Source organism: Elephas maximus, chromosome 5 (genome assembly GCF_024166365.1).
Source record: "Elephas maximus indicus isolate mEleMax1 chromosome 5, mEleMax1 primary haplotype, whole genome shotgun sequence".
In the NCBI taxonomy this organism is placed as follows: domain Eukaryota; kingdom Metazoa; phylum Chordata; class Mammalia; order Proboscidea; family Elephantidae; genus Elephas; species Elephas maximus.
In genome coordinates, this window is record NC_064823.1 from 55,150,976 (window position 1) to 55,166,250 (window position 15,275).

Below are 15,275 nucleotides of genomic sequence, written 5' to 3' on the forward strand. Positions count from 1 at the left end.
TCTCTGTACAGGACTGTAAGCTCATTGGGAGCAGGAACTGTATTTTCTAATCTCCATATCTCCCAGGAGAATGTAAGTGTCTGGCCCTGGTGGCATAGTGGTTAAGAGCTATGGCTGCTAACCTAAAGGTCAACAGTTTGAATCCACCAGGCACTCCTTGAAAACCCTATGGGGCAGTTCTACTCTGTCCTATAGGGTCCCTATGAGTTGGAATCAACTCAACGGCAATGTGTTTGGTTTTTGGCACAAAGTAGCAACTCAAAAATATTGGTTGAAGATTGAATAGATGAATGATGGCTTCTTCAAGTACCCATTTTTGTACCATTTGGAATGGGGAGCTGTTCCATTACCAAGATGTTGAGGCCAAATGCAGCCAGATGAAGGAAGTGATCTTCCACTGATAGGCATTAGAGGATGGGGGGCAGGTGTGGCCCTCTCGGCAGAGATGCCCTGTCACCCTAGTCACATCCTAGGGCCATTTTCCTTTCCAAGTTTCCCTAAATATCAGCTCTGCTGGCTCTTATTCTGCCGTCCCAGGCAGGCTTTCATCAGTGTGGCACTGTCAGTATCAACCTAGAGCCTTTCTTACTCTCCCAACCAGGAAAATGTACCTGTGACTAACCCCAGTGAACCCAGTGCCATTGAGTCGATTCCGACTCATAGCGACTCTGTAGCACAGAGTACTAGAACACCTAAAAATTAAAGGAGAAATTCTGAGTCTTAGGGAAAGAGTTTCAGTACACTTCTCTAGCCCTGATTTGGCTCCCTGGACAGACATTTTCTGACCTTAGAAAGGTGCTATAATAGTTGTGAGTCTGGCCAGAGGTGTCAGTTTTCCTGAGCAACTCAGCTTAGCCACCTATGTGATCTTGGGAGGATTACTTAAATTTTTAAGTCTCAGTTTTCTTATTGATAAAATGGGGATAATAATAATACTGTAAGCACCCTCAACTGGACCAATAAGCAACATCATGATAAACAGAGGAAATATTGAAGTTGGAAAGTATTTCATTTTATTTGGATCCACAATCAACGCCCATGGAAGCAGCAGTCAAGACATCAAATGACATAGTCCCTTGGGCAGATCCGCTGCAAAAGACCACCCTAAAGTGTTAAAAAGCAGAAGTGCCACTTTGGGGACTAAGGTGTGCCCGATCCAAGCCATGGTGTTTTCAGTCACCTCATATGCACATGAAAGCTGGATGATGAATAAGGAAGACCGAAAAAGAATTGACACCTTCGAATTAAAGTGTTAGTAAAGAATGTTGAATATACCCTGGACTGCCTAAAGAATGGACAGATCTGTCTTGGAAGAAGTACAGCCACAATGCTTATTGGAAGCAAGGATGGCAAGACCTCATCTTACATACTTTAGACATCTTATCAGGAGGGACCAGTCCCTAGAGAAGTACATTATGCTTGGTAAAGTAGAGGGTCATCGAAACAGAGGGAGACCCTCAACCAAATGGATTGATACAGTGACTGCAACAATGAGCTCAAATATAGCAACGATTGTGAAGATAGCGTAGGACCCAGTGTTAAGTTCAGGTCACTATGAGTTGAAACCGACTCAACGGCATCTAACAACAAGAAGCTCTCCAAAAAAGACTATAATGTGAGTCACCTTTGTAATTTAAAATTTCCAGTAGCTGTATTTAAAAAGATAAAAAAAAAAAAATTTTTTTTAAAAGATAAGAACAAAATTAATTTTAGTACTATATTTCATTTAACCCAATATATTGAAGATATTATCATTTCAACATGTAATCAGTAATAAAACAATTATTAATGAGATAGTTTACATTTTGTGTTGTTGTTGGATGCCGTTATGTTGATTCTGACTCACAGCAACCCCATGTGACAGATTAGAACTGCTCCATAGATTTTCTTGGCTGTAATCTTTACTGGAGCAGATTGCTAGCAAGGTCTTTCTCCCACAGAGCTGCTGGGTGGGTTTGAACCACCAGCCTTCCTGTTAGCAACCAAATGCTTAACCGTTGTGCCATCAGAGCTCCTTTTGTTCATACTAAGTCTTCCACATCCAGTGTCTCTTTTACACTTACAGCACAGGTCAGGTTGAACTAGGCACACGTCAAGCACTCAATTGAGCTAGTGGCTGCTGTGCTTAGTGCTTTGTATGCATTGTCTGTCTTAAGCCTCAAAACAGTTGTTTTTTTTTTTTAAATTAACATTATGGCCTTTATAAGAAATATAAACATGAAGCTTAGAGAGTTTAAGTAACGTTGCTCAAAGGCACACAGCTTCTAAGTGGAGGAGCAGAGATTTGAACCATGATGAGTCTAACGTTAAAGTAAATGTTGTTAGGTGCTGTTGAGTCGATTCCAACTCATACTGACCCTGTGTACAACAGGAACAAAATACTGCCCAGTCCTGTGCCGTCCTCACAATCTTTGTTATGCTTGAGCCCATTGTTGCAGCTACTGTGTCAGTCCATCTCGTTAAGGGTCTTGGTTTTTTTCACTGACCCTCTACTTTACCAAGCATAATGTCCTTGTCCAGGGACTGGTCCTTCCTGATGAGATGTTCAAAGTACGTCAGGCGAGGTTTTGCCATTCTTGCTTCTAATGAGCCTTCTGGCTGTACTTCTTCCAAGACAGATTTGTTCATTCTTCTGGCAGTCTATGGTATAGTCAGTATTCTTCACCAGCACCATAATTCAAAGGTTCAGTTCTTCTTACGGTCTTTATTATTCATTGTCCATGTTTCACATGCGTATGAGGCGATTAAAAATACCATGGCTTGGGTGAGGCGCACATTAGTCCTCAAAGTGACATCTTTGCTTTTTAACACTTTAAAGAGGTGTTTTGCAGCAGATTTGCCCAATGCAATACATTATCTGATTTCTTGACTGCTACATCCATGGGTGTTGATTGTGGATCCAGGTACAATGAAATCCTTGGCAACTTCAGTTTTTTCTCCGTTTATCATGATGTTGTTTATTGGTCCAGTTGTAAGGATTTTTTGTTTTCTTTATGTTGAAGTGCAATCCATACTGAAGGCTGTAGTCTTTGATCATCATCAGCAAGTGCTTCAAGTCCTCTTCACTTTCAGCAAGCAAAGTTGTGTCATCAGCATATCGCAGGTTGTTACTGCACCTTACTTTTATCCTGATGCCATGTTCTTCTTCATGTAGTCCAGCTTCTCAGATTGAGTAAGTGTGGTGAAAGGATACAACTCTGATGCACACCTTTCCTGACTTTACACCACACAATATCCCCTTGTTGTATTCAAACAACTGCTTCTTGGTTTAAGTACAGATTCCTCATGAGCACAATTAAGTGTTCTGGAATTCCCATTTTTCATAATGTTATCTGTAATTTCCTATAATTCACACAGTCAAATGCCACGGCATAGTCAATAAAACACAGGCAGACATCTTTCTGGTATCTTCTGCTTTCAGCCAGGATCCATCTGACATCAGCAATTGTATTCCTCGTTTCGCATTCTCTTCTGAATATGGCTTGAACTTCTGGCAGTTTCCTGTCGATGTACTGCTGCAGTCGCTTTTGAATGATCTTCACCAAAATTTTACTTGTGTGTGATATCAGTGATATTGTTCAACAGATTCCTCATGCTGTTGGATCACCTTTCTTTGGAATGGGCACAACTATGGATCTCTTTCAATCGGTTGGCCAAGAAGCTGTCTTCCAAATTTCTTGACATAGATGAGTTGAGCATCTCCAGTGCTGCATCCATTTGTTGAAATATCTCAGTTGGTATTTGGTCAGTTCCTGGAACCTTGTTTTTCACCATTCCCTTCAGTGCAGCTTGGACTTTTTCATTCAATACCATCGATTCTTGATCATATGCTACCTCCTAAAATGGTTGAACATCGACCAATTCTTTTTGGTATTCCCTACATCTTCTTTTGATGCTTCCTGTGTCGTTCAGCATTTTCCCCATAAAATCCTTCAAAATTGCAACTCAAGGCTTGGATTTTTTTCTTCAGTTGTTTCAGCTTGAGAAATGCTGAGCATGTTCTTCCCTTTTGGTTTTTTATCTCCAGGTCTTTGCATATTTCATTACAATACTTTACTTTGTCTTCTTGAGCTGCACTTTGAAATCTTCTGTTCAGCTCTTTGACATTAGCTTTTCTTCCATTCACTTTTGCTACTCTATGTTCAAGAGCAAGTTTCAGAGCACCTTCTGACATCCATTTTGATTTTTTTCTTTCTTTCCTGTCTTTTTAATACCTCTTGCTTTCTTTATGTATGATGTCCTTGATGTCATTCCACACCTAGTCTGGTCTTCAGTCATTAGTGTTGAATACATCAAGTCTATTTTTGAGATGGTCCAAATTCAGTTGGGATATACTCAAGGTTGTATCTTGTCTATTGTGAACTTACTCTAATTTTCTACAGTTTCAGCATATGAACAATTGATGGTTTGTGACACAGGCAGCCACTGGTGTTGTTCTGTCTGATGATACTGAGCTGTTCCATCATCTCTTTCCTCAGATGTAGTCGATTTCATTCCTGTGTATTCTATCTGGTGAGGTCTGCGTTTATAGTCACCTGTTTCATTTCTGTCACCAGGGGCATATTTTCCAGCTATTCATCCTTCCTGTTGTTTCCAACTTTTGCATTCCAGTCACCAAGCAATGCATCTTGATAGCATGTTTGATCAGTTACGAACTGCAGAAGTTTTCCCATGGGGGAAAGGGAATGAGAATTTGCCATCAAAGTAAATAGTTACTGATAAATTGCCATTTACCCCCCATGGGACTGAAAGTTGAGGCAATCAGGTTAGAATTATATGAGATATAATCAAGGCATTGTATATGCCTTCCCCAGCAAGGGTGCCTTAATTGAGCTAGTGGCTGGACAGTGCTGTTCTAGCTAATTTGTCTAAAACACAATACCTAGCTCATACTGAGCATTCAACAAATATTGGCAAAATTATTGTTATTAATTTTGAAACATCAAAATTTGGATAGATAAACATTTGCACTGCCTGCATAAATTGCCATATGGGAAGATGTGTCCAATTTTTTTTCCCCCCTTTTCCAAAGAATAAAGAGTTGGCTCTAAATGTTCTCAGCTATTTCCTGTACGTTGGCCTCTGTGGATTTCAGAATGAGGTCATTCTGGTGGTTTACGGTCTTCTTTTCTTGGGGAGGTGAGGAAGGGGAAAACCGAATGTGCCGCAAGTGTTGCATGCCTGGCTCTGCTTTTTGGCTCTTCTCTGTTTAATTATTTGGAACTGGAACAACTTGATTTTAAAACAAAACATATGGGCTGAGAGTGATTGGGAGGACATTAGCTAGTGATGTAGCACAGAAGGTATGTATGAAGTTGAAGCCACCGGCCCAGAAGGTACGTATCAAGTTGAACCCACCGGCCCTACACCACTTACTTGTTTAGGTATTGAGTATTTGCCTTCAAACTCAGTGTTCTTTTTCCAAACTCTTAAAGTCTCTTTTGGAAAGTGACAGTTAGAGGGAGAAATTTTGGAGGAAGTACGTACAGGAAATTTTCTCTGAGTTTTCTTTAAATTCATCCTTTTTCTTCCCTACTCTTTGTGTAAAAGCATTGGTTTCAAATCTGTTCATATGGTTTGTGAAAGTTTTTTTTTACGTGTCCAGAAGAGAGAAGAGAACTTTACTCAAAGAGGAGAAAGCAAACCCATCATTGAATGTCTCTGTCCTTCTGCTTGACTCCAGTGCCAACACCAGCAGGAGGAATTTCTGTTCAATAATCAGTTCTTACATGAAGGCAGCATTTTCATCTCTTTTATCCCCTCAACTCCTTTGCTCGCTGGGGGAGACATATATGATGCCCTGATCATATCTCATATAATTGTAACCTGAGTGCTTCAACTTTCTGTCCCGTGGAGGGAAAATAGGAATTTACCAGCGACTGTTGGAGCCCTGGTGACGCAGTGGTTAAGAGCTCAGTTGCTAACCAAAAGGTCAGCAGTTCGAATCCACCAGCCACTCCTGTGAGGCAGTTCTCCTCTGTCCTATAGGGTCGCTATGAGTCGGAACCAACTCAATGGCAACTTTTTTTGTTTTTATTTTTAATTTATTTTGATGGTTCAAATCTCTGCTCTGCTGATTAGAAGCTGTGTGCCTGTGAGCAAGTTACTTAAAACTCTCTAAGCCTCATTTCATGTTTCCTAAAAATGACATAATATTCAAAAAAATTGTTGTGAGGCCTAACCCTTTTATGACCCATGTATAAAAAAAAAAAAAAAATGCAACCTACTTTTTCCAGCACTCAGATTCTTTGGGAGTGTACTTTTACCACTGAAAGTATTTACTGCCCCCCAATGGGGGCTTATGTAATGGCGAAAGGTGAAAGAAACCTTAAGCAAAATAGCTGGGGTATGAGGCTCGCAAGTGAGGTAGTACAACCAGGAAATGTGATTCAGTAAAAATTTTGTCTCTTTTGGCATCCATACCCCTAGGTAACCCTTGTAAGCATGCCTATAGTTTCCTATGTGATAGTTAAGGAGGCCTGGTAGGTTTTGTTTTGTGTCCTATTTGGAAAACAGGGGTTCCCCATGTAACCTAAGGAAGGCATCATAAAAAAATTCAGCAACCAAGATCTGGAGTTAATATGGGCTCCCACTAATTATGGGGTTTGATGCCGTGTGTGTGAAGCTGAAACCTTAACTCTATGCTCCATGCTTTCTAGGTCTGATGGGATCCTCTGTGTTCATTTGTCAGCTCTTACCTATTGTTCATAAAATACCTGTTGCCGTCGAAATCAATTCCAATTCATAGCGACCCTATAGCACAGAGTAGAACTACGCCATAGGGTTTCATAGAACCTATAAATATGAAGGTGGTATCCTGAATTATTTTAATACTGCAGAGACCCAAGTACCCAAGTACCTAATCACTAACGTTAAGTCATTTGGGAGGCTGGTTCATTTGTTGTCTTGAATCTGAATTGTAACATGAAACAGCATTCCGACTAGGGCAATAGAGGGACTGCCCCACAGTTTTTCTGTTGGGGTGTTGAAAACAAAAACAAAAAATCTTTCTAAACAGTTTTCACACCAGTAACCGTCAAGTTGCCGTCAAGTTGATTCTGGCTCATAGTGACCCCACGTATATCAGACTAGAACTGTCCCCTGTAACGTTTTCAAGGTTGATTTTTTGGAAGTAGATCGCCATGGCTTTCACCTGAGATGCATCTGGGTGAACTTGAACCTCCAACCTTTTGGTTAGCAACTGAGCACATTAACCGTTTGCCACCCAGAGACTCCACTTTTCACACAGCTCCCCCATAAGGGCAAAGGAAGGAAGAAAAGGGTCTTCATTTTTTTGTCAAGTCAAGAATACACTGAATCTTTTCTGTATAAAAATCCAAACACACTGCCATCAAGTCGATTCTGATTCATCGCAACCCTATAAAAAAATTTTTTTTTTTTTTATAGGACAGAGTAAAATTGCCCCATAGGGTTTCCAAGGCTGTAAATCTTTACAGAAACAGACTGCCACAACTTTTTTCTGCAGAGCAGCTGGTGGGTTCTAACTGCCAACCTTTCAGTTAGCAGCTGAGCGCTTTAATCACTGTGCCACCGGAATCCCTCTTTTCTGTATTGGGGGTCAGAAAGTATTGCATACTATCTTACTACAGTGTTAGGTAATTGTTGCAAGCTTTGGGACAATTATCTGGAAAGTATACTTTCAAAAGCACCACTACATTTTTCTTTTTGTTCTTTCTTTTTTCATTGCCTTCTTTCCCCTCTGCTCCTGCTCTTTTCCCAGTCCCATTTGGATTTATTAGCCACTGCCTGCAAAGTGTCAGTAACCCCCTGCTGTGAATGGTGAAGACCTCCCCAGGTGGACAGTTCTCAGATTTCCCTAAAACTGTAAAGAATAACCATGCTCACTGTTGTTTTCTCTGGGCGCCCCTCTCAGTGGACAGCCTTCCTGACATTTAACTTAATCAAGATGCTAGTAAGATAAACAGTGTGTGCTGCTACCATCGACTGAAAGTGCTTGTCAACCTGCCCACTCTCCTTTCTCATCAGTGTTTGGAAAGGAAATGCCAAGTTGCTACTGATAATAAAAAGAAGGAATAAGATGTCTCTTTCCTCATGGCCAATTACTGCCAGTCCTGATCATTGAGCTCTTAGTGGGTGGGACAGCTTTGTACAATGTGTCATCAAGTCTTTGACACCCCATTTATAAGACACACTCTTATTTTAGGTACAATCAAGGAAAGAAAAAAAAAAGCCACCAATTAAACCATGAGGTACCACGGATTTTGAGACACATTCCAATTTCAGAGATGTTAAAATATGGGGAAAAATGTATATCTTAGAGCAGATGAAATACAAGGAGAACTGATTAAAATGGGAAGTTCTCTGGGGTACCAGCTGACTGCCCTCCTTACCCTTCCCAGTACTCAAAGAAGCTAATCGACAGAACTATGAAATACTTGAAGATGTACTATATGCCCCCTCTGCGTGGAGACTCAGTGCTTCTTTGTCTTCTTCTTTAACTCAGTCCCTCGTGTTACTTGTGTAGTCCATGTTGTACATGAGGTGTTGGAATGGAGCTAAAACCAGGAAGAGTTGTGGAAGCCCTCTGAACTGCAATCTAAGTAATTTAGGTTTCTGAAAAATAGAAGAATCTAGGCATTTTGTTTGGGTTTATTGGATTTGATAAGATTCATGTTACATTTGAAGAAGTGTTAATGAGCTTGTTGAGGGACATTGGGGACTTCTTCATGCCCTCTTTGACCTGGCGTATTTTTAATGGCATGATGATGAGAAGAGAATCACCAGCCTTGGGGTTCTGTGCTCTTCTAGGTCCTTGCCTCTGGTTACCCATTTTCTAGTGAGCAGCAGGCTCAGATTCGTGGGGACACTCTCTCTTCTCTCTCCCAACCCCCCCCAAAAAAAAAACCCAAAAGGCAGCATTAAATGTTATTGATGACTTTCATTTTGCTCAAGATTCTACCTAATTATTATTCTTCATAATCTGAATGACTTCTCAGCACCGAAGTGTTTCCAATCCTTCTTAATAGCTTAATAATTTTAGGCAAGTGAATTATGGTTATTTCTTTTCCTGATGAAGACTGTTATTCAGAATTTAGAGAAAGCTATTTCCTAGCCAGGTAAAATGACAAAAATATTGACTGAAAACTTTCTTATTTGTTGAGTGAAGACATGGTGTTTACCCTTCCCCTTACGCTGCTTTCTTTGTTTATTTCAGCTTTTGGGAATAGCATTTCTTGGAATTGGACTGTGGGCATGGAATGAAAAGGTAAGTTGAATATAATAAAAACACACACATTTTGCTTGTTAGAGGCTACAATCACATACATTGTTTCATTTTCCCCTTTGATAACTGCAGGGTATAAAAAAACATGACTCTGTAATAAGAGAAAGTGTTCTTGGAAGATAATGTCCTACTCTCAAAGATTGTTCAGGATTGGAGCCTCAATTGATCACTGCATCAATACACATGCAAAACAGAGTATGTACTGGAATTTTACCAGTTAGCCAGAGATACACATTCCAATGGGGACATTTCCTTACTCTGGCACAATATTTTCAGTACTGTGTAGAAATACCTTTAAACCACCGGTAGCCTTTTTTTCTGTCTCATCTTTTTTTTTTCTTTAAATATCCTTTGGAAGAATATCTAAGCCATAAAAGTGACCTTTTTTTTTTTCAATGTGCGCATTATGTGACCAACTGTTAGCATGTGATACGAAGGAAACTGGGTATCACTCGTGTGAATATCAGATAAACTCATCCTTAATGCTAAAGAATGTGACTGCTTGATTGCCGATTGCAAGTTCAAGAAGTATTCAGAATTTATGACCAAATATAGTATAGTAAAAGGAAAAATCTGGAGTTATGGAGTCGCATGTTCTAGGTTACAATGAAGATACACTAAGTAACAAACTCATGACAACTCTGCCCTGTGTCCACTCTGCCATATTACTTCTCATCTGTGCCTTTTCATTTTTACTTTACCACTTCTCCTACTGAGGCCAAGCACTGGAATCCAAAAATGAACATGAGCTACTTTTTCTTCCTCCTTTGAAAGTGAAATAGTTTGCAGAAGTTTATCTTTCCTGGTGTCTGGCTACACAGTAAAGCTTTATTATCTTCCACCTTGTGACAGTGAGGGAGTGTATGGACTGATTAAAAATTGTTGTAAACTGTGAGATTAGCTTAAATTTTCCCAGAAGACCGTTCTCTCATCTCTCTGATATTTCCCTCTCTGAGCCTGACCACAGCGTTAAGCCAAGAGTTCCTTGGAAGCATTACACGTATCAAGAAAGGAGAGAAAAACTAAGAAGATCCAGGAAACAGAAGCCTCTCAGATGCCAGCAGGAATTTCCACAACCAAAACAGTTTTCACATAGACTGTATGAAACGAAACTCAAAGTAAATCCCTAGTTTTTAAAATGAACTACCCTGTATTTATTTTTAAAAAAAGCTTTTACAGAATGTAAAATGTTTTATAGAAAAAAAGCCACTTTCCAGCAACCAGAGTAACGTTCTGAGACTGGGCAGTGATTATATACCAAGTGAGACAAATTAAAGTCTCAAAATAGAGATAATCTTATCTCCAGAAACTTCTCTGTTGAATACTGGTCTTCTTTTTTATTATGATTAGCTTCTGCCACAATCCTTTTGTGAGCTTGGAGATTTGTATTGGTGGAATCTCAGAAATTCCACTTTTACAAGCTCTCTTGTTGGTTAAATTGCCAGATAACACAGCTTTTTGTAAATCCTTTCATAAGAGTCCATTTCTATCTGCCTTGAACAGATGCTGGAAAGCATTAAATGATCTAATTGTCTATTTGAGCAATGAACAGACAATTGGTTGTTTTGAAGTTTTTTTCTTTTTATGAAATATAATTATCTTTTTGTTTCATCAGTTGCCCCAAATGTCTCGTTTCTGATAAAATTGCAAACTTCTAGAACTGGCAATGTCACACAGATATCCGAGAAAGAGGGTGATGCTGTCTTTAGGGAGAGATGAAATAGCAGTCCATTCTTTGACAGGGGCACTCTCAGCAAATAGAAGGTTTCTCCTGAAAGCTGAAGTTAGTTACTTGTCCAAGGTCACCCAGTGCCTGTGTAGCAAGCAGACCTCCATGAGCAGGATCCAAGTGGAGGCAGCAGAGGGGAGAGAACATGTTCAGTCTTGCATTTATTCGTCCAACAACCGGTTTGGTAATACTGGCCACATGTCAGGAACTGGGATGGGCCCTGGACATTCAGGAGTGAATGGTGCAGAGCCCCTGTCCTCATAGAGCTTGTATTCTAATGGGGGGAGCTGGCAACTAGCAGTTATCCAGCCAAGTGCATGCATCCAGGTAGAAGGGTAAAGTGTAGGGTAAGGGCTAGCTAGAGAGTGATGGGAAAAAGGGGCTTTTTAGACAGAGTAGTTGGGAACTACTGAGGAGGTGGCATTTGAACAGAGACCTGGGTGTTGTAAGAGTAATCCACAGAGCACTGAGGGAAGAGCATTCCAGGAAGAGAGAATAGCAAGTATGGGGAGCCTGAGGCAGGGATTTGGTGATTCTAAGAAGCAGCAAAAAAGCTAGTATAGCTGGAAGGGAGAGAACAAGGACAAGAAGAGGTAAGGGATGCAGTGATAGAGGCAGGCAGAGGGCAGACCAGGCAGGGTGGTCCTCACATGACATGGGCTGGAGTCCCTTCACCATCTTGGTTGTGCTCCCCTGACCTCCTTGTAGTGTGTTCTTTGTACCATTGAGTGGCTGCTTACTGTGGATTAAATTGTGTCCCCCAGAATATGTGTTGGAATCCTAACTCCTATACCTGTGGGTATAATCTTGTTTGGAAATAAGGTTTTCTTTGTTAATTAGATTATACCTAAGTAGGGTGGGTTCTAAACCTAATCACTTCTGAGTTATAAAAACAGCAGATTAGACACAGAGACACACACAGGGGAAGGCAGATGCCATGCAAAGATTGCCCAAGGAACCAAGGAATGCCTGGAGCTACCAAAAAGGAAGCAATCAACATGACAAAGACCTTGATTTGGACTTTCAGCCTCAAGAACTATGAGAAAATAAATTGTTCTTTAAAGCACCAACTTGCAGCATTTCCATTACAACACCAGTAGGTAACTAAGACAGTTGCTTTATGGACTGTGATAAGTATGGCTGGGTTATACTGCTTCTCCCCTCATCTATTGTCAGTGCTGCTGGAGATCCCACTGTTGATCACTGAGCCCACAGTTCACAGAGGGTCTTGGTTGAAGACTCAGATTCTAAGCTGTGTTTAGCTCATCCACTTCATGTCTGGCTGATTTTCAGAGTCAAATACATGATTCCACATTAACTCAGTTATAGTTCACCCCACCTCTCCACCTGCTGAGATTATCTGAGCCTGAAGCTTTCAGCCAGCACATTCCCCCCTCTACTCATCTTGGTTTCAGCTGCACATCTTGATCACCCTCCTCCCTCAGTTTCTTCTAAATCACCTGTGCTACCTGGGGAAATTCTGATTCAGTAATTCTGCAATAGAGGCTGGGATGCTCTATTTTGACAAGGTTCTAGGTTGTTTTGATCCAATCAAGTGTAGCTATCACTAATAAATGCCACTGATATGTTGAACAGGCGAGGACAGAGCCCAGTGACATGTCACTAGAAATTTCCTTTGGGGTTGACACTTATTCACTTATGTGTGCCCTTGGGTGTCATCAGTCAAGCAGCTTCTAATCCATCTCCTTGTCATTGCATCAGACTATTTTTCTGCATCTTGTCTTTGTAGAGGTACAGATAGACTATATCCTATTCTTTTCTCTGGTTAACTAGCCAAGACACTTAGCTGAACTCAATAATTTCTTATTGAACCTCTGTGGGGTCCTGGTGCACATCACTTTCTCATTTAGGTCCCTTATCTGTTAGGCAAGGCCTAAAGCTTGCTTCATCACTCCTCCCTTTTTGAAACACTTTCCTCACTTGGCTTCCAGGGTATCACACACCTTTGGTTTTCCTACTTCATAGGCTATGCCTTCTCAGACTCCTTTCCTCGTTCTGCCTCACCTCTGACCTCTAAATTTTGGAGAGCCCAAGGCTCTGTCCCCAGACCTCTTCTTTATCTTCCCTCATACCTGAGGAGGTCTTATCTGGGCATGGGGCTTTAAACACTATCTATCACTGATGACTTCCAAATTCATATCTTTGGACCAGACCTCATCTGAACTCCAGTCTTATATAGCCAGTAGCCTACACATCTTCATCGAGATGACTAATGGGCCTCTGAAACTTAACACATCCAAAACAACACAATACTGATTCTGCCTCAGACCTGCTCTTCCCAATTGCAGTAAACAAGAACTTCACCCTTGCATTTGCTCAGGTATCCTTAATGGCCTTCTTTCTTTTCTTCTCATACCACATGCAGTCCATCAGCGCATACTGTCAGCTCTACCTTGAAACTACTGTATATTGAAAATCTGATTATGTTACCAATTGTCAATCTGACACAAAGGGCCCTTGTCTTTTCCCGAGTAAGAATACATGTGAAAAACAAACTTTATCTTCAGCAAGCTTTATTTTGCTTGAGTCAAGCAAAAGGAGTCAGCGGGGATCTAAGCCTCTCCAAAAGACTGACTCAAAAAGGGAAGCAAGGCTAGGGTTTCTATGGGTTCAGTGGAGACAATAGAGTAATGAATATTTAGTGGGCTTAAAAAAAAAAAAATTTTTTTTTTCTTTCAAGGGGTGGGTACTCCTCAGAATGGTGGAGTATGCTAATTAGATTGCACAGGCATCTGGAATCTAAGATGGAACCCGCTGATATTCAAGATGGTGTCCTCTCAGCAGCCTTGGCATCCCTTATTATGGGATATAGCGCAAGCGCACTTGATCTTCGGCGCTACATTGCCGTCATTGGAGGGCTAAGGAAGGTTAAACAGCAGTCACACTTTGTTCTTCCATGCATGTGGAACCTGTAAAGGAGGAGGGGACTAGAAAAACATTAAGAAGGAGATAGTAATTTATGGGTTATTTCAGTCTTATCTCATGCTGACAGGGTGGGTTTCTGTTTACCCAACTTCTAGATGGTAATCTTTTAACACCTCTTTTTTTTTTGTTCAGCTGCCTATATGTCTCAATTACTTCTCACCACTGCCACTGTTACACCCTGGTCTAAGCCGCCACCACATCTTGCCTGCATTCGTGCAGAAGCCTTCTAATTATATTTCCCTGCCGCTGCTCTTTCACCCCACCCCCACCCCAGGCCCATCTCAGTGCAGCAGCCAGAGTAATCCTTTTAAAATGTAAGACAGATCCTGTCACTTCTCTGCTGCAGACCCCCAAAGGACTTATTCAGATTAAATGCTGTATATCATGCCCCGTTACCTCTGTCCCAACATGCCTAGGTGGCGCAAATGGCTTTCCACTCTACTGCTTACCTCAAGGTTGGTGATTTGAACCCACCCAGCAGTTCCGTGGAAGAAACAGTCTGGGGATCTGCTTTTGTAAAAATTACGGCCAAGAAAACCCTATGGAGCAGTTCTACTGTAACATGTGAGGTTGCCATGAGTTGGAGTGTACTTGGTAACTAACAACAACAGTGACATTACCTCTGTGACTTTCTGTCTCCTACTGTGCTGTAGCCCCCTGGTCACCTTTCCATTCTTCCAATATCCCAGGCATGCTGTCCTCTCAGGGCTTCGGCGCTTGCTCATCTTCTGCCTGGTACACTCCCCCAGATGTCCACATTGACGCTTTCTTTTATTTCCAGGTCGAGGTCACCTTTGTTGATAGGCCTTCCTGGGTTATTGAAAGTAGCACCCTCACCCTGCACCCAGCGCTTCCTTCCCCCTTCCCTACATTCTTTCCTCCTAGGACTTACCGCTTATGGTCTAACAAGTAGTCTCTCTTTCTCCTCTAGAAAATAAATTCTGTGAACACAGAAAACTTTTTTTTTTTTTACTGTTGAATTCCAGAACCTTGAACATTAACTGGCACATATAGGTGCTCAAGAAATATTGTTTATATCAAAGGGAATGAGCAAATGAATGAAGAAAGCATTTTTTTAGACCCTGGCTATTTTGTTAAGAGCTACGGCTGCTAACCAAAAGGTTGGCAGTTCGATTCCACCATGCACTCCTTGGAAACCTTATGGGGCAGTTCTACTCTGTCCTGTAGGGTCTCTGTGAGTCAGAATCGACTTGATGGCAAACAGTTTGGTTTTTAACAGTTCTACTCTGTCTTGTAGGGTCACTATGAGTCGGAATCTACTTAACGGCAATGGGTTTGGTTTTTGGTTTGGCTGTTTTGTGGCCTGTATCATTC

At 41.1% G+C, this 15,275-nt stretch overlaps 1 protein-coding gene across 2 annotated transcripts in view; it reads left to right on the forward strand.

The window, feature by feature from the left end:
- TSPAN5 (tetraspanin 5) overlaps positions 1-15,275 on the forward strand; it is a 212,764-nt gene that overhangs the window by 164,489 nt on the left and 33,000 nt on the right. Inside the window, exons 1-2 of one of the 2 annotated variants that reach the window (XM_049885671.1) lie at positions 4,229-5,336; positions 9,197-9,247. In XM_049885671.1, coding sequence (XP_049741628.1) covers positions 5,310-5,336; positions 9,197-9,247 — 78 coding nt within the window. In that variant the 5' untranslated portion in view covers positions 4,229-5,309. Of the gene's footprint in view, positions 1-4,228; positions 5,337-9,196; positions 9,248-15,275 lie in introns of those variants that run through there. The other variant, XM_049885670.1, reaches the window with a different exon arrangement.